Below are 25974 nucleotides of genomic sequence, written 5' to 3'. Positions count from 1 at the left end.
GACCGCTGTGTTCTCAAAGTCCTCAGATGCCATTAAAGAAGTTGCCTCCACTCTCTCGGATGATCGATAGAAAAGTCATTTACCCTTCAACACTGAGAGAAGAAGCAACTCCTCTGACCTCCCCTCTTGCAGATAATAACTACAGGAAACCAACAGAAATAAAGAATTCATGATAGGGCGTCCGCGGAGTGTACAGCTACCTCAAAGTGTACGTCGTGTTATCGGCTCGGTGCAGAGCTCACATCCTCAGCAGGGAGGCTTGATTTACATTCCTCACGGCCGTCCGAGGAAGGAGGCGGGACGGCAGATCAACAGGCTGCAAATCAATGAAATCAGGAGTGGCGACGAGATAAGAGATGGCAGAGGAGCGCTAGGACCTGAGCTACATTTTACACTGATGGTTCTAACAGACGGAGTGAATGAAAACAGATTCATTTCGGTCGTTTCCGAGCAGTCGTGACCTTGAATAAGACGAGTGTCAGCACGACTGCAGCCCTGACGACGTGTTGTAGAGACATAAAGGAAAAAGAGCACGACCCAGCGAGCACAATCATCACACCGATGTGCCTTGGCCCACTGTGACGGGTCCAGCCCATCATCATCACCAACGCTGCCCCCTTGATCTCAATCAGCCGTTACTCCCCACCAGTCTGCCGGCCTGTAGGGATGATGAGCGAGCCCCCGCCTCATCAAAGAATTCATCATAGTGGGTAGAAACTGCTCTGGCTGTCAGCAAGGAGTTATAGATTCATTCTGGTGGCCGTAAAGCTTTAAATGCATCACCCACACAGCAGGGCAAGACCAATCTACAGTTAATTGTGCTGAACGTGACTCATAATCATGTACATCTAGTTCAATGTAAGAGTGAGTTGGTCTACGAGAGCTTGACCTCTAGATGAGTCAGACAGTCAGCTGATATTGACCTGTCACAGATATAATACTATCGAATAGAATAGAGTAGCTTTATTGTCATCATACATAAGGGAAAATATAAGCAGCTGCCACTGGACGGTGCATTGAAGCAAGCTAAATGTACATGTAAGACGAAACTATATTAAGAATTCCAAGATATGCAAAAGAGGCAAGATATATAGAGTCCAGTGAGGAGGTAATGAGATCAAATGAAAACCAATAAAATAGAACAAACACGGGCAGCAGATTGCACGTAAGCAGCGTTATGAAAAGTGACACTGTGCGTTAATGTTTTGAGTTCAGAAGCCTGATGGACCATGGATAAAAACTGTCTCTCGGCCTGGTCGTCCTGCTTTATCAGATAATAAGTTGTCTGATTTGTGAAAACTTTTTAGCGCCATCATAGTTTGACTCCACTGTTAATCTTAACACTGTCTGCAGCACATGTAGCAGAGTATACATCACAGCTGAGCAGAGGGTGAGCTGAGTCAAATGATGCCAACTAGTTTGTGAATACACTGCTGGAAAATTAACTGACAAAGAAGCTATCATTGTCCCTTGTCAGTATAACTATACAGGTCCTCAGTTTATGACGACCTCAACTTACGGCGTTTTGCAGTTAAGGCAGAACTGATTACGGGCCGGTCCTCGGTTTAACAGATGGAGTTTCATCGTTACATCGGAGCTGGTTCAGTGGAACTAGTTGGCGAGCACAATGGATGAATACCACATCTACAGTAGTCACTTGGCGCTATAAGACAGCTTTGTTTACATTTGCTGCCACACTGGATTATGCTACATTCACGAACTTCATTGTGGCTCCTAAGCGTAAGTCAGGCTCACAGTTTACATTTTCGTTGGTATTTTATTTTCAGTGTGAGCTAATGGCTGTTTTTGTTACTGTAGTTGTACAAATATGCAAACTGATCGAAATCGTGATGCACGAACGGCCTCGAGTTCCGACTTTCGGCGAAAATCGACTTGCGTCCCATCACAGGAACAGAACTCGGATGTAAGTCGAGGACCCCTGTAAACCAAAAGGCTGCATGAAATTTTTCCCACCATCTCTTGTTGTATTACATTACTGCTGGCATAGAAATCTTTGCATCAAAATAGGAATTAAAAATAAGATTGCATCTCCTAGAGGCAAAACATAAGACAAACTGAACACAAAACGCCTCACTTGATGAAGATCTGCCAATGATTAGACACTACAATTTACCAGTATTCACTAAACGCATCACAGGCAGGCTGAAGTATAAACGCATCACAGGCAGGCTGAAGTAGGTGGGTGGATGAGCACAGAGAAGCCTCTAGTCTCCACTCAGTTCCAGTAACTCAGTCAAAAATAACTTCAATGAGGGAAGAAAGAAGTTCTAATGTCACATTAACCAGATTGAAAATATGTGATTTAATCTACATGGACCCTTTTCTATGAGTATTTAAATGTCTCTATCACATTCAATCATATTCAATTAATTGTGGGAATCCAAAATAACGATGATGATTAATATTCGATTCATTGTTCAGCCCCACTCCAGTGTTTGCATTAGCCCCAGAAGCCCAGCATGAGCCACGCTTTTCATTCTGGAGTGGATTGGGAAGCTTGCAAAGAGAAAATAACCCCTTATAATGCCATTTCTGCAAATGTATAATAGATAACTTGCATTTCAGGCTGAGGCACGGTGGCCTGACCCATTTTAGAGATTAGGAATCCCCATGCTGCTTCTTCTCCAATTATTATTTTAAAACATGTCCGCAACAATAAATCACTGAAATACGTCTTTAGCAACTTTTTCAAGCAAGGATTGTAAATACTGTATGCATGCCAAGTCAAAGTAGAACTAATCTGTGCTCCTGCATGAGGACAAAAAGTAAAATGCTGTTTACTGTTACCTCTCCTGCTAAATAAATTCTCACATGGTGGAAATGCAAAGAATCGGGATCAGCTGAAATCACTATGTTAAACCACTAAACCACTAATCCTGCAATAAGCTCAAATCACACACAAAAAGGTACTAGCTGAAAGTGTAGACTAACAGCGAGTATTCACTACTGAGATGTAGACTAATGTTGACAATAACTAAGATATTTAGAAAATGAAATATTGATGTCAATATTCGGATACCAAAATTAATATCCGGATACCGCCGTAGCGAACGAATGTTCGGATATTCGGGATATTCGGGTCCAGACCTACTTATTATGATGCTTATTATGAAAACTATCACTTGTTAATAAAAAATGACTGGATATCACTGAAATGTCAACTAAATAACCGTCTCAGTTTAATACCAACCACCTTCTGATGAGCTGAACAATAATAAAATGAGTTTATTCAGGAATAGTTTTGATTGTGTTCTTTTTATTAAGTTGAGATAATCATGACAGATATTTATTTTTTGTAAATATATCAAATTTTATACAGAAAATAATAAATTGTGTCTGTGTCTGAGAAATACCTTTCAACTGAGTTACCCATTACAAAAGCACCTCTCAAGGAAGTGTTTTAATTACAGATTGCATGACCTGCTCCACGTTTTGTGTCTTGGTTTTGTCATTTTCTATCACGTTTTTGTCATTTTGTGTCTCGTTTTGTCACTTTGTGTCCCGATTTTGTTGTTTCCTGTCTCGTTTCTGTCATTTTCTGCCTTGTTTTCGTCATTTTGTGTCTCAGTTTTGTTGTTTCCTGTCTTATTTTTGTCGTTTTGTGTATCAGTTTGTCATTTTCTATCTCATTTTGGTCATTTTGTGTCTCGTTTTGTCACTTTGTGTCTCAGTTTTGTTGTTTCCTGTTGCGTTTTTGTCATTTTGTGTCTTGGTTTTGTCATTTTATATCACGTTTTTGTCATTTTGTGTCTCGTTTTGTCACCTTGTGTCACAGTTTTGTTGTTCCCTATCTTGTTTTTGTCATTTTGTATCTCATTTTGTCACTATCTGTCTCAGTTTTGTCGTTTTCTGTCTCATTTTTTGTCATTTTGTGTCTCATTTTGGTTGTTTTCCGTCTCATTCTTGTCATTTTGTGTCTCGTTTTGTCACCTTGTGTCACAGTTTTGTTATTTCTTATCTTGTTTTTGTCACTTTGTGTCTCGGTTTTGTCGTTTCGTGTCTTAATTTTGTCATTTTGTGTATTGGTTTTTAATTATAAAACGACCGGATATCACTGAAATGTCAACTAAATAACCGTACAAATTTAATAACACTGACAGATATCACATTAATGTTGTTACAGTGAATTCTTTTGGCCACAATAAAAATGAGTGAAAATACCATTTTATATGGTCTGTAGTTTAACTATGATTAATTATCTGATGGCAGACCCCATTAATGACTGATGCTGAGCCGTCTCCTGCTGCTCTAACAGACCAGTTGGTACAGTCCAGGTCTGGATGGTTCACTGTGACCCCTAGCAGCCGTTTCTTTTGACATTCATGCCCACATCGGCAGCGCAGCTTTCCAAGAAACACTGGAAGGACCTGCCCTATTCAGAGAAACCACTAAATACCAGGAAGGAATCAAGTTTTCAGTCAAAACAAATGATTCAGCAGTGTCAGAGTGCAACAGAACGGTCTAACTGGGCTGATTTCTGGGGAAAACCTTCAGCAATTTTTTAAACTTCTTTGCTCCTTGCTGGTTACAGGAATGCTGTGGAAGTGAACCCACACAGGTTCAAACAGGAACCATGAGTGGCTTGTGGTTGTGATTACACGCTGTCACCCATCAGTCACACGTCTTTCTTGTAACTATTTCATCTGTTTCTGCCCGTACTGAGTTACAGTATTTCATATTTACAAAACAAACTGTGCTCGCTCCACTAACCACAGAGAGCCGCATGGACTAATGGCAGGAGCTGAGCCCAGCCTGCACTCACTCTGCCTTTAATTTTGAACATTTCCCTCCACCAGGTCCTGTGCTGAACTGACACCGGGGTAACTGTAAGCCAAGCCGCTAAATTAGACACCACGACACCCTTCATGACTCAGCCCTGACTCAAAAACCGTGTCACAAAGGGGAAATTATGCCATGTATTCTGGAAAACCTGATGTAGGTCAAGAGTGGAGCAGAAACAGTAGCAGCAGGGCTTATTTATCTGGAAAAGAGTTGTTGTGAAGTCTCATTAATAATGCAGAAGCTCAGGTTTCTGTCCTGAAAATATCACTTTGATGATATGAGTCGATACGTAATTGCAGGACTTTTTGTATCCTAGTTGACATTTCTGCTAGCCGAGCTGTGCTAGACCAGGGTCTGAAGACACAAGGGTCTAGGACAGTGGTAGGCAATTGGCGGCCCGCGGGCCAAACTGGCCCGTCAGGAATAATATCTGGCCCGCCTGATGATTTTGAAAATTTGATTTATTTTTTCAATGTTTCAGATTATTAAAAATGAAGAATCGATCGCACCCATATACCGTGTTTCCACCCGCTGGCTCCAGGAGCTAGTGCTAGTTCAGAGCTTAGTTGGTTAATTCTGAAAACCAGTTTGCGTTTCCACGGGCACGGAGCCAAGCCAGTCCATCACCGCAACACGAAACTCGCGTGGTCGGCTGCTGCCGGGCATTTCCGCGTTTGCGCTACTGGTCGGACACGGTTGTACCAGCCAGATTTCACTGAGCAACAGTGTGTGCAAAAACATGTGTGTGTCTCGGGAATCATTATAATACATCTGTGATCAGAAATGAGACGTGTCCCAAGCAGCGGCGATCAGCTGTAGAAGCTCCGCTGCTCGCGGTATCGCGCCCCCCCCCGCCCACACACACACACACACACACACACACACACACACACACACACACACGTGGCATCGGAGCGCACCCCCCCCCCCCCCCCCCGCAGGTTGGCGCGGTATCGCCCCCCCCACACACACACACACACACACATACACACACACACACTCGTGGCATCAGAGCGCACCCCCCCCCGCCCGCAGGTTGGCCCGCTGTTCGATTGTTTACACAAATTTTTTCCTGAAGCCACATCTAATTGCCGACCCCTGGTCTAGGAACTCTCGACAGGGAGGGAGGCGGGCTAAAAGGTTGTCTTTCAAATCACTCTGCAGCAATTGGGTAGGTATACAACCAATCAGCACAACGAATAGGCTGACGGAGTTCCTTGCGCGCCGGAAATCAGAGGATGCGGGAGTTCGGTGAAACCTTATTTATACAGTCAATGGGTGAAGCTCAAGTATATTACAGACATGTTAACAGAAAGATTATTCAGAGTCGGTGCTAATGGAGCTCAACGACTGTTGTCGTTTTTGTTGTCGACCCTGACAGAGAATTAAATTCGTTGCTAGTTGTTTCCGGTTGTTTCTGTCAGAATCGTCGCGCCTCTGTCGTCACTTAGTTACGCCCGCCTTCTGACTCTACACTTCATGGTGATTGGTCCGGCCAGTTTTAGGAGAATCCAACCTCGAGGCTTACCGAGGGTAACTAGACCCTCCCTGGCAGAGAATTAAATTCGTTGCCGTGGGTTGTCTACCGCGGCTAGGCTACATTTTGCTGTTTTCAGGCCTAAAATCAACATGGCCGCCTATAACCAAACACCACATGGAATTTTTACACAAAGATTCTTCTCAATATTATAATTAAGTAAAATTGAAAGTGAAAGTTATTTATAAAGATATTGTAGTAAACCTGTTGACTACTTTATATTAAATAACTCAGAAAGCCTTGGAGTTTTTCGAGTCTTTACTTCTGGAGGAAATGACATCATGTGGAGCAGGTCATGTGATCTGGAATTAACACACTTCCTGGAGAGGTGTTTTTGTCACTGTTGTAAGTTGTTTTGATCATAAAGTAAAATGCCAGATTGCTCATTCGTCTTTTGTCGTTTTGCATCTCATTTTGAAATACTTTGTTAGTTTTTTGTCTTTTTTTGTCTGACTTTTGTAATTTGTCTCATGTTTTTGCCGTTTGGTTCTCATTTTTGTTGCTTTGTGTTTCCTTTTTGTCTCACTTGTGTTTTTGTCTTACTTTTGTCATTTTGTGATTTGCTTTATTCATCGTTTTGTGTTTCATTTGTGTTTTTTTGTTCTTGCTTGTGTTGTTAGTCTATTTTTTGTCATTTGTTTCTTGCATTTGTCACTTTTCGTCAAATTTCTGTCGTTTATCCATATTTTTTGTCGCTTTCTAACTAATTTTGTCAAATATTTTGTCTCTTCTTTAAAAAACAAAAATACAGCTTGATTTTTACCATAGGGAGCCTTTTAACAGTTTGAGGTACAATACAAAACACAACTATCTATCATTTTAGACTCACTGTAGGATCTAAAAAACAAGATATCAGCCTCTGAAACCTATTTTCAATCTATCTAATTCCATAATTTCCCACATGCACACAGCAACTGAATGGAGGAGCCCTTTAAGGAACAGTATCCCTCATCAGACATCCGAGGAGGACAAGTTGTAAGACGTTCCCTCATCACCACAGACAGCAGCAAAATGAATCCACCAACATATTTGCATCCACACAGCAGCTTTCACAGCAATGAAAAAGTTGGGGACTCACTTGTAGCTCGTTGTTATTGGCCATCATGCGTAGCGCGTTCAGCCAATTAGACGACTTCTGTTAGTGTTCCTCTCACTCACAGCCGGCGGATCATTGCAGAAATGTCCAAATACTAACAGTCCAGTGTTGGATGTCCTGTGAAATGCAACAAATAGAGTCAACAGTCCGAGAAAAGGCGCAGTGGGACGCGATGAGCAGCGGGCAGCGCTAACATGGAGCCGTCTGGAGCAGCAGGTGATCAGAGGACGGAGCGGACCAGGATGTCAACTCTGGGACTGTGGTCTGCATCCCGCGGTGCAGGCTGTCCGTGGCCGGAGGGAACAGCCGGCCGCTCATCAGGACGGCGGAGAGAGAGAGAGAGAGAGAGAGAGAGAGAGAGAGAGGAGAGAGAGAGAGAGAGAGGAGAGAGAGAAAGCCGGAACCGGGACGGGATTCACCGGAGCAGAGTGAGCGGGTCTGAGGCCCATCCTCCCCGCGGCGTCTGCGCTCCTGCTCGGCTCTGCGGAGAAGCGGAGAGCGGTTGGGGATGCTGCGGGAGGAGGAGGAGGAGACAGTCAGACAGAGGAAGAAAAAACATACTTCCGGCTATGGCCGCCTTTCCACAATTAAAACAGGGTCGAGCGCAATTCAGATCGGTTTAACAGCATGAAGACCACTGGACAGGTGAAGGGAATGTTATTGATCTTATTGGTTCCATTTGGTGTTCTGATGGAAAAACTTGGATTTTGGCGTCTGTGTTGATGAGACATAGAACATTGTCCCAGAAGACTGGCTCTCAAACCTTCAGAGGACAACAAACCAACCGTGCCCCCCAGTAACTATATAATATATATAATATAATAATATAATATACTATATATATATATAATAAAGTTCACATAGATATGTTTTCACAGTAAAGATCAGGGCTGTCAAACTCATTTTAGTTCAGGTTCACATTCAGCCCAATTGATCTCAAGTGACCAGTAAAATCACAGCACAAAAACCTATTAATAACCACAACTCCAACTTTTTCCCTTTGTTTTAGTTCAAAAGGCACACTCTGAAAATGATCACATGTAATAAACTATGTTTTCACAAAACATGATGACAACCCGAAATTTCTTAAGAAAAATAAGTTCAATTCCAACAATATTGTGCCTCAGTTTATCATTTACACATTACAACAGACAGATCACAGTTTATCTACAGGGCATAAACATTTCGTCAAAGGTATCTGGAACTGAACGATGTAATATTTTACTTTATTGATCAAAACAACTTGTCATGTCCATCTGTAATTTTTACACTTTGAATGTCATCCCATGGTGCGTCCAGAAGTGTGTGGTGCGGTAGCAATATATATTTATATGTATATATATATATATAAATATATATACTACTATAGTATATATATTATATACATAGTATATATATATATATATATATTATATAATATATATATATATATACTACTATAGTACTACTATAGTATATATATTTATATATACATACTACCGGACTGGGCACCTGTAGTGAAGCTTTCTTTTTAGACTTTGCTCAGTTTAAGTGTCTGCACTGCATTATTATATGTGCCTTGCATTCTGAAATGTGGGTAGTTGTCAACAAGTTCAGTATTTTTTTATTCATTTTATCCGAATTTGTATTAATTTATTTATTCTCAGAACATGGTCACTGTTGATGCTCTATTAATCTAGAAAGCTATATTGCGCTTTTACTTTGAAACCACCATGTCCTTCCTGTGATCTTATTGCGGGGTTTCTTCGGGCAGCTTGACCAGCTGGAAACAGGCGAGATCGCTGCGGCAGCTGAGCGCCCTTCTGCTCAACCTGAGACCTGTTGATCACCCTGAAACATGTCAGAGTGTTTATTCTGCTGGGAGATGTGACAGATTCACTGAGGTGGGCGTCTGATCATTTATTCATTAGAACGTGTGCAGATTCCAGTCGTGTACAGCCAATCATGCAAATTATGTTTAGAAGGAGTTCAGGCTTCAAATCCCACAGTAAGATCCAATCTTATAGTCCTCATTTTTAATATTAATTGCAGATGGTCATAACACCACCCACTTTGAGTCTTGTGGTTAAATGAGCAGCAAAATCCTTATAAATGAATTGTATTAAGTGTCAAAACTGAGGCTACTCTGTGTTCATCACAGATCTTCTATTTCTCTGCTATCATAAACATTTCCAAATCATACTCATGCATTTGTTCTCCTCTGCATGCGTCAGATGGCTCTTCTGCTGTCAGCAAACCGGCCGGCCTGCAGCTCCTGACTACAGTAGACGAATGAATTTATTGCCCCCAAGCAATTTGCCGTGCATAAGACGGCTGCAGCAACAATATGACCAACTGTAGCACCTAATCCTCTCTGAGACATGAGGAAGAAAAGCTCCAAAGCACAACCAGGGAGGGAGAGTTAACCAACAGCCTCATTCATCAATACATGGTGAATGAAAAACACTTTAGTTTTGGACAAAATGACAACTTAATCATGGATGGTGCTGATAATTTAGAATCCACTGACATATTTAAGCCTTTAATGCAGGTTGTTGTATTATAGCATGTCTATGGTTATCCCTCTGCCAAAGCTAATTTCTCCTCTGGTTTTGTTGACCTCTTTAATGTACATAAATCTACTTCTGTCAGATCTGTTGTTTTGTCTTCATAACATATAGTGAACTTGATGTCTGATTGACTAATTTTAAGGAGTCGGCATCCTGTTTACTTTGAATAAAAGCTCGATTTCAGCACTTACATAACTGAGAAGTTTTGGATACCAACCTGTTCATTTTATTAGTGACAGATGGTCAGTATGTGCAGCAGGTGGAGTTTATATAGGATAATATACTTATACTGAGGACTTTTGAAGTTCATGGGATATGTCTGCATACATTTTTATTTAAAGTAAAAAAAAGGTTTTTTATGTTCATTATGATCATGTCTTTACAAAAACAATCACTTATGAAGAAAAATGACTTGGTATCACTAAAATGTCACTAAATAACGTCCCGATTTAATAATAACCTTCTCATGAGCTAAGCAATAATAAAATGACTGATTCAAAAAACAGTTTTGATTGTATTCTTTTCTATTAAGCTTAGCCTTGATATCTAAAATTACCTAGGACACCTTATATATTTCCAGATTGAAACACCTACAGAACCAGGTTTGAAATGTTTTATTCACTGCTTCATCCAAAAAAATGTTGCATTTTCTATTGTTGGATTACCTTTAGCTTTGAGGATGGCATTTTGAACATGAGCACACAAAGCAGTATTACACATCCATCAGCGACTGCCAGATTCTCTCCTTTATACTCCTTCTCTTTGCCCCATTCCTCACTGCTGGGACAATAGTCTTGCAATCCGTGCCTTAATGGCAGCTTTCCCATAACAGGACAAAACAATGGAGGAAAAACAGATTAAAAAAAAGACTCAAATATTACATTTTAAATATCAATTGATTCATAATCAAATGAAAAAACTCTTATCTCATCAGTAATCAAATGCATCACTGTAACGTTAGGAACAAAGCCTGGTCCCTCATTTCAGCTACTTTTATTGAGTTATGTGATGATCACCGTGCGTTTGTCTGTCCGTCTGTTACTCCGTCGTGTGCGACATTACATCAATTCCCCACCGCACACTACAGATTTAGGTCACATGATTGGTATCTGTACATAACGTACACACGCCTGTGCTCAGCGCAAAGTCATTTATTGAGGTACATCTGCAATAACCCTCCTGTTGTCCCATTTACGGGCACAAAAAGTATAGTTTCCTTGTTGAAAAAATCTAAAAATTCTGAAAACAAAATTCCCCAAATTCGGAAAGTGCAAAAACATTCAGGAAGAAAATTCCAATAATTGCTTAAATGTTCCTTAAAGTTTTATTTAAAAAAAAAAATCCCCCAAATTTGGCAAATGAGTAGAAATCTGACAAAAAAATCTAAAAATATATAAAGTGATTACATATATATCAGTAAAACTCTTGATATTTTCTTAAGAACTTCGCATAAATCAACCAAATCCAGCGATTTTTTTGTGAATGATTCTTAAGAACATTTTTACATTTTTTTTCCACGAAAAAATGTTCAAAGATTTCCCAAAAATGTGGACATCAGAAGTTCACTGTGAAAATATTTTTCCCCCCACATTTTTAAACTTTTAAACGGGTCAAATTTTGACCCTTCAGGATGACACGAGGGTTAAATAGCCACATTCTATAGTGCTGTGATTTCTCATCATCAATAAGTATAAATAAACAAATGCTGCATTTCTGATGATGCCATATGGGGGAATGGACAGCCTTGGAGGAGAACTGCCCTCTCCGGTCATTCCTTGTTTACAGAGATAACATTTAAAGTCTGCACAATCACGAAAACACAAACATGAGCAACATGATTTCAAGCATCTGATTTATTACTGGAAGCAGTGATTGTTCACATTTCATACTATTAATGATTGAACCATTGGCACAACACCACAGAAAAGTTCTGCAATACAAAAGAATCATAGCAAACACTCATAGAACACATTAAAATATGAGGATGTAAACATCTATATTTGATACTCACTGTATGATATGAAATCTGATAGCAAAGGTACACAAAAATATCAGTGTAGAGGAACTGGAGGCACTGCAGACTACGATAAAACAATAAAGGTGCACATATAGGTCCACTCTCATAAACACATGCATTATTATTATTATTAGTTGTGCTGTTTAGTATATAAGGTGATAAATTAAATCGTAGAAACTCTGGATATGATAGTATAGCAGCATACAACAGCCGTGGCCACGTTGTTTTACACAAAATATAATCTGACACAGCATGCTAAGCTCACTGCAGTAGTAAATTCACTTAGAAAACTAAATTCTGCTTTCAAATATTTATTTATTAGTCAAATATGAATTTAGATCGCTGTAATTCTTCATATAAAATTGTGCATTTCAGCAACAGCAGCAAAAGCAATAAAGGCTATTGGAGAACAGATAGAAAACACACAGCTAACGGGTTAATGTAGAAGAGCTTCTGTGTGGGAAAGTGGGTTAGTGTGACGCTCACGCGGCCAACAGGGGCGCCGTCGCCTCTTTATTCCAACCATCTCCCACTGACATCACCTACCTTGTGCAGACACAAAGAGAAACAGGTGCTTTCGAGAAAAAACCACAAAAAAAATCACAGTTATTGATACTTAAGGTTGTGATCGCCTGGTTCTCAGCTGAATATTGCACAAATCACAGATAGGACACAAAGAGGGGAATGTGGAGGAAATCTGAGCAGTGTGGTTGGTGTAAATAACACAGAAACAGGGAGTCGGGGAGAGCTGAAGTGTTGGTACCCGTCACTCCAACCCACCGGGCTGGTACACTGTCTCATCCTCCTTCCTCTCCCACACCATGACATCATCTGTAACCTTGCTGACTCCCTGGATACGGCCGATCCAGGAAATGAGGTTACGACTTTGGAATGTGAGAGAGAAGACAACAACTGCACCCCCTGGTAGCCTCCTGTCACCCCTCACAGCTGAACAAGGAGGGGCCTTCTCCCTCTTCCTCCCATAACTGACAGCTCCATTAACCCTCCTGTTGTCGTCATTTATGGGCACCAAAAATAGTTTCCTTGTCTGAAAAAAAATCCCAAAATTCAGCAAAAAAAAAAAAATCCCAAAATTCCAGAAAATTGTAAAACCTTCAGGAAGAAAATTCCAGTAATTCCTTAAAAGTTTTGTTTTTTAAAAATCTAAATTTAGCAAGAAAATTCTTGTAAATATTTTCAAAAATGAATAAAATCTTCCAAAAAAATATCTAAAGTGATACAAATATATCAGTAAAATTTCTAATATTTTCTTTGACAACATTCACAAAAAAATCAACCAAAATCCAGTGAAATTATGGTTGATTTCACTGGATTTTGGTTGATTTTTTTGTGAATGTTCTTAACCCTCTTGTCGTCCTGCGGGTCAAAATTGACCCGTTTTAAAGTTTGAAAACGTGGAAAAATATATATTTTCACAGTGAAACTTCTGATGTCCACATTTTCAACATTTTTGGGAAATCTTTGAACATTTTTTGGTGGAAAAAAGAAATATTAAAGATGCTTCTTTAAGAACATTCACAAAAAATCAACCAAAATCCAGCGAATTGATTTTTGTGAATGTTCTTCAAGAAAATACTAGAAGTTTTACTGACATATAACATGTCAAAGGTTTAGACACTTTCTCATTCAAATAAATTAGAACCTGTCCTAAAACTTTTGACAGGGGGTGTATGTCATCACTTTAGATATTTTAGGATTTTTCGGAAGATTTTTACTCATTTTTAAAAAATATTACAAGTATTTTCTTGCCAAATTGGGGATTTTTTTTTAAATTAAATTTTTAAGGCAAACTTTTAAGGAATTATTGGAATTTTCTTCCCGAAGGTTTTGCAAATTTTCAGAAATTTGTGGACTTTTTTGATTTTTTCAGACAAGGAAACAATATTTTTGGTGCCTGTAAATGAGGACAACAGGAGGGGTAAAGAACATTTATTTTTGAGCATTTCTTTTTTTTTCCACCAAAAAACGTTCAGAAATTTTCCAAAAATGTCAAAAATGCAGACATCTGAAGTTTCACTGTGAAAATACACATTTTTCTCCACATTTTCAAACTTTAAAACGGGTCAAACTTGACCCGCATGAGGGTTCAGTCCATGAAAACCTCGGCTGGTCCGGTGAAGTCACACTAACACAGCAAACGGACCACAGAGGGTGGAGAGGACACAATAGAGTAGATTTTTCACATATTTCCACAACTATAAATATAATTATTATAAAAACAGTACCGACTGACTGCCACTTACCTGTATAAACACAATAAATAAAGGAGGAAAATCAGTGCAATTCGTCATAGCTTAACCCCTCCTGTGAGAGAGAGGAGACCAGTGTTTGGTCTGTGGTTATGATATGTAAAAAGTGACTATACAGACGGATATGAGCTCTAACAGTGTGCTTCAGTGTGCGTATTATAAGGAAACATGCTCTAATGCGAGAGGCTACAGTGTGAGATATGCATGTCTGGGTTACAGTAATCGATGACACGGGGAGCAAAAAGTGGATTTGTTCTCATAAGAATCAGGATCGTTGCCCTCAAACCGAGTTTGCACGGTCATGTGATGAAGACAAAATGGAACATTGTGTGAAGACGTTACCAGAAATTCATGTGTTGCTCAAAAAAAAAAAAAAAAAAAAAAGAGTTATATGAACGATATATAGACACAAATCTGTCAAAAGACTGCAGTCTTATGGTGCATATTCATGATGAGAGGAAGAGTTTGACATTTTCTGGAATTACTGGCAGAGTAAGAAAAGAAGATCCATCCATTATTACCTACAGCCACTTTTGTGGGTTGTAGAAGGCTGCAGCTTTTACAGAAGTGAGACAGATCACTCTTTATGGCCTGCCATGCACGTCTTTGGACTGTGGGAGAAGGACTCAGCAGACAAAGGGAGAAAATCCAACGTCTAAACAGAGAATGATAAACAGACCAGGAGTAAGGCTAGCAGCTAGTTAGCTTAGCATACAGTTGCATGCAAAATTATATAATTCTTTTTGCAGTGCATCATCATGGAGCAATGATCATTTTGCACTACTGTATTTATATGTACTTTCTAGCTTGTAAATATCTGCATATATGGTGCCAATTTATTTTTATTACATTTTTTCCTGTTCTTCTTCCTATAGTTTCTTTTTTTTTTAATTATGATTCTCTTTCCATGTTCAAACAACAGAAACCAAATTCCTTGTATGTTTTGTGGACATTAAAGCTGATTCTGATGTGTGTTCTTTCATAGTTTGATGTCTTCAGTGTTAATCTACAAAGCAGAAAATAATTTAAATGAATAAAATCAATGAATGAGAAGGTGTGTCCAAACATTTTTGGGGCTCTCTGTTTCAAAAATGCCAAACTCTTCCTTTGACTTGCTAATCATGTGCTAAACCACCTGTTGGTCGGCTGTCTTCAGTGCTGGGTCTCCACCTCCACCACAGTCCAGTCTCCGGGCGGAGAGCTGCCCCGGCTGTCCGGAGAGTAGCTGCTGACCGAGGTGACCGTGGCGCCGGAGGGCTGAACTGAGGAAGCATGTTGGGCCACATGCTGCTCTCCAGGGGCTCAGGGTTCCTCCTGACCCCACAGGGAGGAGCAGGAGAGGAGGGCAGCCCCCATCACCAGACAGCATCAGGGTCTGGTTGATGAGCTGCTGCACCATGTCCACCTTCTTGTTCCACTCCAGTTCCTGCGGAGGAACCGGGCGCAGCTGTCTCTGAGAATCCTGGGAGGGCGACATCCTCTTCCCACCAGGTGCGTGCTCCTCCTCTGCTCTCCTCTGGCCTCGTCCTCCTCGTCGCTGGTCTCCATGGCTTCGTAGATGGTGCAGAGCCCCGAGGACGGAGAGATCATCACTCCGGTGGGGCTCCTCCTCAGCTGCTGCTGCTGCTGGATCTGCTTCTGCTGCATGCGGTACTGCTGCTCCAGCTCCAGCTGCCACTGCAGGACCTGCCTGCGGTGGCGGTGCTCCTGCTGCTGCTGCTGGAGCTGCAGCTGGAGAAGCTCCCGCCGCTGCTTCTCCAGCTGCTTCTGCTGCTCCAGCCTCAAACGCTCTTCCTCCAGCCACTGCCTCTTCTGCCTCTCCTGCTCCTGGCGCTGCTGCATCTCTCTCAGCTTCTCCTGGTGCTGCTCCAGCCTCCTCAGCTGTTCTCCACCAGCGCGACCGCCACCGCTGGGCTCCATCAAAGGCGGAGGGGGCGCCATCTTGGCAAAATGCACGGCGAGACTGGGATCAATGGGCCTCCTGTTGCCGGGGACCAGCGCCAAGTAGTGGCCATTCGCTATGGGAAGTGAGGCAGCGTGGTTCTGGTTCTGGTTGTCTTGCTGTGAGAGCGTTTGCCACGCGTGAGCTTCGTCCACGACGTGCCTCTTCTCGTCTCCTGTGAGACAGTTAAGATCACTTGGTGCATCCATTAGAGATGCATGCATCAAACAGAACAGGGGCCAGGAAGGAGGAGAAATCTGACAAGAACGCAAAGGTGGAACGCAAAAAAGAACAGGGGTTTCCAAAATAAAGTGACAACAATGACAGAGGAACACCATACACGGTATAAACCAGCACTGAGAAACAAGATGTTTTCTCTCTAAGGTTGCATTTTCTTTTGATTGCTTCAATAATGTAAACTCACATCTGTAGTTTCATTCCCGTATTCCATTGATGGTTATCATGCAAGACAGCATTCATACAATACACGGTACAATACGGACACCAGGTATTTGGAGAGACATATGAACACATGGAGGTTCAAACTGACAACATCAGAGATAAATGACAACACTAACATAATGTATGGTTTAACCCTCGTGTCGTCCTGCAGGTCAAAACTGACCCGGATTAAAGTTTAAAAATGTGGAAAAAATATATATTTTCACAGTGAAACTTCTGATGTCCACATTTTTCAACATTTTTGGAAAATCTTTGAACATTTTGTTGTGGAAAAAAGAATTAAAAATGTTTCTTAAGAAAATCCACAAAAAAATCGAAATTCACTGGATTTTGGTCTTTGGTCGATTTTTTGTGAATATTCTTTAAAAAAAATAGAGGTTTTGCTGATATATATGGAATCACTTTAGGTATTTTTACTCATTTTTTGGATAATTTTTTACATTTTTTAAAAAATATTTACAAGAATTTTCTTGCCAAATTTGGGGGATTTTTTTTTTTAAATTAAACTTTAAAGGGAAACCTTTTAGGAATTATTGGAATTTTCTTCCTGGAGGTTTTGCAAAGAATCAGAAATTTCGGGATTTTTTTGCTGTATTTTTGTATTTTCTTCAAACAAGGAAACAATATTTTTTGGTGCCCATAAATGAGGACAACAGGAGGGTTAAGATGTGAAAACTATAACTACATGTGTTTGACTAACTTGTACTGTTCTGTGTATGAGAAGTTCACTAAATGTCTGAATTGAGTCCTGCACAGTCTCATGACTCAGCTATGATCAAGTAGAGAGAAGCTGCATGTACAGGTGTGTGTGTTTGTGTGTGATTTTAATGCAGAGTGTGTTATATGTCAGGGTTTCAATGAGCAGGAGCGGGCAGATCAGAGGAAACTTTGCATTCATGTGGCCTGTTGCTTCCATTTATGTGTCGTTTGGTGCTGAATGAATTAAATGTGAGTGGAACATTCAGGAGGATGCAGCCGGTTTTTCTCTGTTGGAAGGATGTCAAGCACTTTAAACCTTTAAGACAAGAGAAATATGTGATGTAGTTTTTAATAGGTGCCCTGTGGAGGTTTGATGGACCAACATGGATTTGTGTTTTTTAGGTGTGGGCCTTGTTGTTGTTTATTGTGTACTACTCCAGTTGTGGCAAATAATGTAGCAATGGGCCAACAAAGGAATGGAATATGAGTGTTAATTAGACAACACAGATGTTAGCAATGTGGGATTTAAAAAAAATAGGAAATGAAACGTTTTCAAGGAAGGGAAATACAAACTGTGTGACCAAAAGTTTCAACAAGACTCCCACATACTGTCCAAGTTGCTTAAATACACCTATTTGTGATGTTTTGCTGCACTGAAATGTTGCAATTTAGCGTATTTATGCAAGCTAGAGAGCGTGCAGGAGACTACTTGAAAGCTGAAGAAATGCTCGTCCATCTTCTACACACCGGTCTCATACAACAGATGTGTGAAGAACTCCTATGAAACACGAATGTAGTCAATGTTTGTTTGCTCCACAGGGCACCCTAAAGGACCAGTGTGCAGGATTTAGGGGACTCTATTAGCAAAACACGGAATATAGTATGTTTTCTTGGTTTTCAACACCTTAGAAAAAGACCGTCTTATCTACATAGGGAGTGCATTCATTTCTCCATTGACGAAGCAGCCACCATAGGTTCTGTACATGCTTGGAAAGGAAGGGTAGGGAGGGGTGTTTAGCTGCTAATTGTCCAGAAGTCCGACACACTGATCCTTGTGAGTTGAAAAATATCATGAAGCCATAAGCAAGGTGGACGACAAACCACTGGGACAAGACTTGGATAACCTCTTTGATTGACCAAAATTCCATTTTCGATACAACACCATTGTATCATGTCGCATCCCTTCCTTGTTTTCCAGTCATTCCCATGGTGAGGAAGAGGAGACGCCATGGGAATTACCGGTGCATAATCAAACAAACAAACACACAGCGACTCGAACAGGAGGACAGTAAAGTTCGGGCATGCTGGATCCATAGGGAAAATAAGAAACAGGAACAAAATGCCTTGCAATGATGTTTTAATGGAATTTTGAAAGATAACCTAGTGTGAACCATTCATTTATGAACATGTCTAGTGTAGAACTGTTTCAGATTCCAGGTAGTACACAGTCTTTTTGTTAGTTAAACATGCAATATACGGTTGAAATAGCAAACCAAAAGGCCCACTATGAAAAGATTCCAGCGAGTGTAAAGCTCAACTGTGATAGCGATGTAGGATAACGCAGGGTCTCATCACAAATAATAGGCTAATTGTTAGTCTCTTCCGGAACACAAATGATCAGCTAACTGAGGCTCAAAGCTTAGCCACTTAAAACCAAATGCCTGAAACACATACTGTACGTGACTGCACGTTATATACCTTAACAACCTATGCAAAGAGCGTAGAACCTCTTGAAGCACACATTAAAAAACGTCAACAACTGCAATCTAACACTCCCAAACCCGCTCCCACTACCTCAGCAAATCAGCCGTGTTAATACCTAGCCTTTATTTTGAAAGCTAAAAGTCTTGAAACAAGAACACAAACTTTAAAAAGGAGCATGTGACTATCGCTATGGTGCTGTTGAACATGAAGCATGTGTACACGGGGTAGGGAGGACCAGGTTTCAACAGAAATGAACAAAAAAATAACAAATAAGCAAATACAAAACAAAAAAAAAATCATTGACATTTGTTCGGTAAAAACAGTAGGATAAATACACAATAAGTCCATTTCGTTCCATCTGGTTTTTTTTTCTTTTTCAGTTTAAAGGCTCAGTCCCATTTGGACCAATCAGTCAATACCCCATCAGGGGCTACAGAATATGCAGTGTTACTTAAAAAGAACATTCTACTAGAAAATGGTAGTAGCTATTGTACATAAAGGAGTTTAAGCCGTACACTCAGAACCATGACCATAACAGTATGAAAGAGGGAGGCTTCATTTAAAAATTGCTACAGTCATTTTTTCCATCCTTCGTTCATTTTTTAAAATCTTTTTCCTACAACCTTGCTCTCCTTTTTTTCTTCTAAGCCATCTAACCCAACTGGAGAGAAAACAAACGACAGGTAAAGGGGGAGGGTTGCAGGGAAAAGGTGCATTCCGGGGGTAAGAGGAGGGACTTATACGTTACCTGCCAGAAAACTATCAGTCTTATCACATATGGTAGAGTAGTAGGGCGGCTGGCTGTCGTCGGTTTCTCCGGAATCCTGGGCCCCGAGGTGGTGGCTGGGCTCCAGCGGATCCACGTCCTCCAGCTCGTCGGCCACCATCTTCCCCCCCAGCATGTAGTGGTGATCGCCCAGGCTGGGATGGCTGTCTCCTGGGTGGCCCAAAGGCATCAGGTCCACGGGTCTGCCCAGCAGGTCCTCCACCTGTGCGGCAGCAGCAGCTGAAGGCAGGGTCAGCTCCTTGATGAGGGAGGGGTCCTTGGCCTCCTCTGGAAGCTGCTCCTCGTTCTCCAGGGAGAAGATGCCCGGGCTTTTCCCACAGCTCTCGGCCATGGAGTGGGCGTTAGAGTTGGACGTGGTGCAGTCAAAGCCGTAGGACGCCACCGAATTGGCTGACTGAGGGGTGGCTCCACCTCCGTCCTCTTCGCCCTCTCCGGTGGCGTGGTCCCCGGCCTCCTCGTCTTCCTCGAGAGCGGGCAGGTTACAGGTAGGAGGAGGGCTTTCAAACCCAGCGCTCTCATCCATCATCATCGGAGCATCAGGGTCATTGATCTGCATCTCGCCCTCTGTGTCGCTGGCCTCGTCTCCTGATGTTGACGGGGAGGAAGGGGCAGATGCCGGAGCAGTTGGGGGTCCGGTTCCCAGGACTTCGTCAGCTGGGAGAGTCTCAGCCTCCTCCTCTTCGCCATCGCCCTTCTCCAAGTGAATCCCCAAATCCTGCTCCATGTCGGGCTGGACTGAAGCCGGTACTGGGGTCTGCTGCTTGTCTGAACGGGACTCGACCCCAGAGCTGCTGTCGTAGTCGCGGAGCTCCTCCGGTGTGCTCGTCTCGCTGCTGCTGTGGGCGGCCAGAGCTGTGCCGCTCAGAGTGCTGGACTGGGACATAGCTACAGCTGGGGGAGCGAGGAGGTTGTGAGTGTCTTCAGGAGCTGAGCCCTTCATGTCTTCATGTGTTGACTCATGCTGCTCCGACTGAGGAGCGAAGGAAGGAGCGCTGGCATCCAAACAGGCCTGGGCAGGAGACTGGGTGGGTGTCTCAGATTCAGCAGCACCGTGGTCCGACACTGGGCTGGGCGAGGACACGGACAGCAGGGAGACCGGCTGAGCCCAGGTGTCTGAGAAAGGGTTGGTCTGGCCCCAAGAGGAGGCAGGGGGGACGCAAGGCGGAGGACCAGAGCGGTTGAGGTTGTCCAAGCGCTCCTCCTCATTAAAGTCATCTTCATCTGCATTCTCACAGCTCTCAGTGATGCCTTCACTGTGCATCTCCACATCTTCGTCCTCTTCTTCATCTCGTTCCTGCTCCTGGAACGCTCTGTGAGGTTCCTCTACTCTCTCAGAGCTCAGGTCCATATCGTCCACCCTCTCATCTTCGTCATCCTCCTCTTCTTCATTAGCCAGGGTTTCCACGTTGGGAGAACCCATTAGATTACCATCACCCTCAGAGCCACGGAGGCTGGTGTCCACCAGGGCGTCTGAGCTCTGGGTGCCCTCCAGTATCGCGGTGTGCTGGGTGCTGCTGAGGTCAGACACTCCCTGCTGCCGACTGCTGGTGCAGCTGCTCACGTCCTCAGAGTCCATCCCAGACAGCAGGTCGTCGCCGTGCCAACCTGTCGAGCCCCCAAAGGTCAAGGACCGGACCTGGAAGTCATCAGACGGCTGAGACGAGCTCAAGTCAGTGATCATGGACGACGGCTGGTGGCCCAGTCTCCTCTGTTCCTCATCTTCATCATCCTCCTCATCGTCATCCTCATTGATCTCCTCATCGGCCTTTTCCACTGCCTCCTCCTTTTCATGAGGGGAGATCAGTTCTCTGGGAGTGAAGTCATCCAGAGGAGAGGCACCCAAAAAGTGAGGTTGCGCCATAACATTGAAGGTCCCTGGAGGTGTGGAGGCAGGCATGAACAGGTTCTCCTTCTCTTCTTCCTGGTCCTCCTCATCCTGTGACTCCTGTGTCTCAAACTTTTCGTCTTTTTCCTTTTCCTCTTCTCTTTGGAAGCCCATCATATTGACTGTACTCTGGGGAGGCATGTCAGACTGAACCAGGTCCTGGTCCCTGTCCCAGAGATCAGGCTGGACATGCATGTCCATCAGAGACGAGGCATTCTGTGGTTCTCTGACAGGAGAAGCAGGGCCCGGTGGGGAGCAAGGAGGAGACATGACAGTGGTTCCCAGTGAAGGAACCGAGTCGTTGGCAGACTCTTCAAATTTGAAAGGGTCCAAGTGTACACTGGAGGCTGGTTCCTGGACCTGTTCAGCTTGGAGATGTTCTACTGGGGGTTCTGGAGATGCTTCTTGGTTGAAACTTAGTTGTTGTATAGGTTCTGGTGTGGGTTCACGTACGGGTTCTGGTGTTGGCTCCCGTACGGGTTCTGGCTCCCGTACGGGTTCTGGTGTCGGTTCACGTACGGGTTCTGGTGTCGGTTCACGTACGGGTTCTGGTGTCGGTTCACGTACGGGTTCTGGTGTTGGTTCTCGGACAGGTTCTGGTGTCGGTTCCCGTATAGGTTCTGGTGTTGGTTCTCGGACAGGTTCTGGTGTCGGTTCCCGTATAGGTTCTGGTGTTGGTTCTCGGACAGGTTCTGGTGTCGGTTCCCGTATAGGTTCTGGTGTTGGTTCTCGGACAGGTTCTGGTGTGGGCTCTAATACTTGTACAGCAGGTGGCTCCAAAGCTACTTCTGCTGGAGGTTCTGCCTTCTCTGGCCCGGCAACCACAGCTGCAGCAGTTGCTATAGCTGCAGCCGCGGCTACTGCTGCAGCTATCTCCTTTGCAGGTTCAGCAGCTGCCGTGGGTTTAGGACCACGTTTCACAGGCGTTGGGGTGCTGCTTCCCACAGTTTTCTTCGGGCTGGAAGTCTTGGTTGCAGGCGCTTTGGAGGGAGCCTTGGAAGGAGTGGGCTTACTCTCTTTGCGGATGGGCGTCTTTGTGTCTGCAGCCTTACTAGCAGCAGGCTTTTTGGTGGCGACGTCTGATTTTGCAGCCGACTTGGGAGTCTCGGGTTTTGACTTTGTTGTAGAGGAAGGACGAGTGAGGGGGACTCTGCAGGCTTTTTGGATGCTGGGGTGGCTGGTTTGGTGACATCTAGAAAAACAGCACAGAAAGTAGTTGACAAATGTGATAATGTACAAGATCTCCTCATATTACAACCCCAAAAGCACACAGAACACACACTAAAGCTTTCTGTGGTGACAGGACACCATAATCCAGGTAAATATGTACAATACAAACTTGAAATGGATTGATTTGAGTCATTTGTTAGTGTCTTTACACTCAATAATTCTTTTAGATCTCTTTGCTCCTTGAAACACCATCTCTCTTAGTGCTTTTGAAGACAGCTCCCACTGTGAGAATTGATAATGTGTTCCTTTTGCTTCCCACCTCATGTAGAGCACCACAAGGTTCCTTTTAAGGCTTCCTTTTGAATCGATCGTATCCAATATCTCACCCAGCTGTACCTTCTAATTTATGTTGCTTTTAACATCCTACTCCAAAACCACATTTACTAGACTTACCCTCGCAAGAAATCTTAGTGATATCTTTGATTCTGCTTTAAAATTTGATGGATGATAACTTTATTGTCAGCACTACTTCCTCCATTTTAGATTCCATTCTAAGAGACAACGACTCATGCATTTTTTTCTTCTCAACTCAACTACTGCAATCTAAGAATCAGTCAGTCAGCCTTATCTTGCCTACAGCTGGTTCAAAAAGCCACGGAAAAGATTCTTCCTGGCGCTGTCAAGACAAACCATATCTCCTGTTTACTGACCTCTCTTCACTCCTTACCAGTTAAGCTCAGAGTTTATTTTAAGACTTTGATGTTTTGGCAGCACGGGGATTAGATCCTTCAGATTTGCTGATCAATCACTATTAAACATTCATTCCTTATCAAGGGGTGATGGAGCATTTTCCATTGTTAGCCTTAAACGTCGGAGCAGACGTAGCCACTCTGATTTTTCTGCGTTGTTTGAATCCCTTTCCAGCTTTTAAAGCCATCAGAATGTTTTCATGATTTTATCCAGACAGCTTGTGCTCTTAGTAAGTTATTTATATCCTCTTCAATATGTGTTTTTACTTCATTGTGAACATTCCTTTTGTATTTACCTTTTTTGACAGGGGTTGCGTTTTTGGATGTCTGCGATCCTGGAGCTTTGCCACCAGAGGGGGTAGTGGAGGTGGATTTGGGGGCGGCAGGCTTGGCAGTGGTGGAGGGTGTTTTAGGGGTGGCAGGTTTGGCTGTAGCTGTGGAGCTCTTGGCTGTGCTGGCAGTGGGTGGCCGAGTCGAGCCTGTGGCAGGACGAGATGATGCTCCCGTGGTGGTTGGGGTCCTGAAGAAACACAGCAAAGAAAAAAGTTAGGAAATGCTTGGCAGTATCCCCGCCTATGTCCTTTCTAAGTCTAATCTCGGGCTCTTGTACAATCATTCAAAATGCCCATGAGAGACATATTTAAGCGAGCTTGACGGACAGTTATTCCCCCGGATACAGAACACAATGGATGAGGATTAATTGAAGCTGACTTGAGCGTTTGAATTTCTAAGTCACTCACATCTCGGGGCGAACATCACGTCTCACCCCGACGATGTGCTTATCAACCCTATGCTCTGAGTGCCTCCGAATGATGGTTACAAGGAGCAACACTTTGACACGCCACCATTAGTCACTGCTGCTGCCAGGAGGGAACCTGAAGAAATGGAACAAACACAGGCAAGACTTCTTACATGGACTGCGAGAACGAAACAATACACTTCTAAAGGGTTTACAAGCAGACGAGACCATGACCTCGACAGGTTCACCCAAGGCAGCCTGACGACGATCCTCTCAAGGACAAGAGGGCATACCGACACAACTCATTATTATTGATTGCACACTGGGATCAGATAAAGAAATTGCATTACAACCATTTTAAAGTCCTTCCATTGATCCTCAGTCCATTTTCCATTGATTTTATTAAATGTGTGCTTGTTTTTAAAGCACCTCATTATGTTGTACATGTCTAGTTGTCTAGATCTCCAATGTATAAACAGGGCACCACCTCTGACGCTTTTTGTTGCTTTTAAGTGCAAGAAAAGGTTTTATTTTTACATTTCTCTGTCTTATGTGCACTAGTTACTCCATCAAGTAATGCGGCAGAGTTATGTGACGATCGGCGTACGTTTGTCTGTGAATTTGTCTGTCCGTGTGCAACATTACTCAAAAACGGACAAACGGATTTGTTCCAAAATTTCCCAAAAATATTGAAAATGTGGACATAAAAATATATATTTTTTCCACATTTTCAAACTTTGAAACGGGACAATTTTGACCCGCAGGATGAAACAAGGGTTAAAGTTGCTGTGCAGTACAGTTTAATAGACTGATTAGAGCAAACAACATGCAAATAGCACGTCAGGAGGAATTCTGTCTTTAATACATCATCATCTGAAACGCCCGTAACAGTCCTCGGCCCAGATAACTCTTCCACAACGCCATGACAGACTCCCCTGAGGGGCTCTGAAGTGAAGTGGTTTGGAAGGTGAGTCAGTGGACCCCAGAGAGTCATCCCAACCCCAGTCGGCCATGTCCTTTATCTTCCGTCTGTAGCTTCCGCCCCACAAGGGAACGACTCTTGGGGCAGTGTGCGTCAGCCGGCCTGCTCCTGGCCTAAAAGCCGCCTTCTATGTCATGTCTGAGCAAAGTAACCTACATCTAGTAGTCCTGACAAGTCTGTGGTGCGCAGTCTCCCGGGCCACGCTACTCTAACTGCCTGTTTCTAAATAAAGAATTGAGTTAGTCCTGGCAGAAAGAGAACAGGCAACGGGAGGGAGGTAGAGGGAGAGTGAAGATGGCTGGGACCACGTTAATCTTTAATACTGAAACGAGAACAAAAATAACTTCTCCAAATCCCCCCAGCTGGAAAAGGAGCCAATGTTAAAAGCACACTCATTGTATGAGGGCAGTGAAGTAGCGCACGCTATTCACAACCTGGCAAATGCAACGGAATACGGTTTGGTAACACGAAATAAGATTAAAGTCAGAGAGCGACGGGCGGCAACACAAGAGGGGTGCGGTCACTTTAGGAGTTCAAACAAGCTTTAACAGCTGATCCACATGATTTGGAATTGGCTTTGGGG

The 25974-nt window shown here is 42.9% G+C and overlaps 2 protein-coding genes across 2 annotated transcripts in view; both read right to left on the bottom strand.

The window, feature by feature from the left end:
* pkn1b (protein kinase N1b) overlaps positions 1 to 7785 on the bottom strand; it is a 55114-nt gene extending 47329 nt beyond the window's left edge. Inside the window, exon 1 of the mRNA XM_051941134.1 lies at positions 7419 to 7785. Within this exon, the coding sequence (XP_051797094.1) occupies positions 7419 to 7445 (27 nt within the window). The 5' untranslated portion in view covers positions 7446 to 7785. The remainder of the gene's footprint in view (positions 1 to 7418) is intronic.
* Positions 7786 to 18715: 10930 nt separating this feature from the next.
* prr36b (proline rich 36b) overlaps positions 18716 to 25974 on the bottom strand; it is a 39961-nt gene continuing 32702 nt past the window's right edge. Inside the window, 4 exon segments of the mRNA XM_051941484.1 lie at positions 18716 to 22296; positions 22345 to 22899; positions 22902 to 22943; positions 23967 to 24190. Of these exon segments, the coding sequence (XP_051797444.1) occupies positions 19817 to 22296; positions 22345 to 22899; positions 22902 to 22943; positions 23967 to 24190 (3301 nt within the window). The 3' untranslated portion in view covers positions 18716 to 19816.

The sequence above is a fragment of the Acanthochromis polyacanthus genome, chromosome 21 (assembly GCF_021347895.1).
Source record: "Acanthochromis polyacanthus isolate Apoly-LR-REF ecotype Palm Island chromosome 21, KAUST_Apoly_ChrSc, whole genome shotgun sequence".
NCBI classification, from domain to species: Eukaryota; Metazoa; Chordata; class Actinopteri; family Pomacentridae; genus Acanthochromis; species Acanthochromis polyacanthus.
The sequence above is the reverse complement of the archived record's forward strand: the minus strand, read 5'-3'. Positions and strand labels throughout refer to the sequence as shown.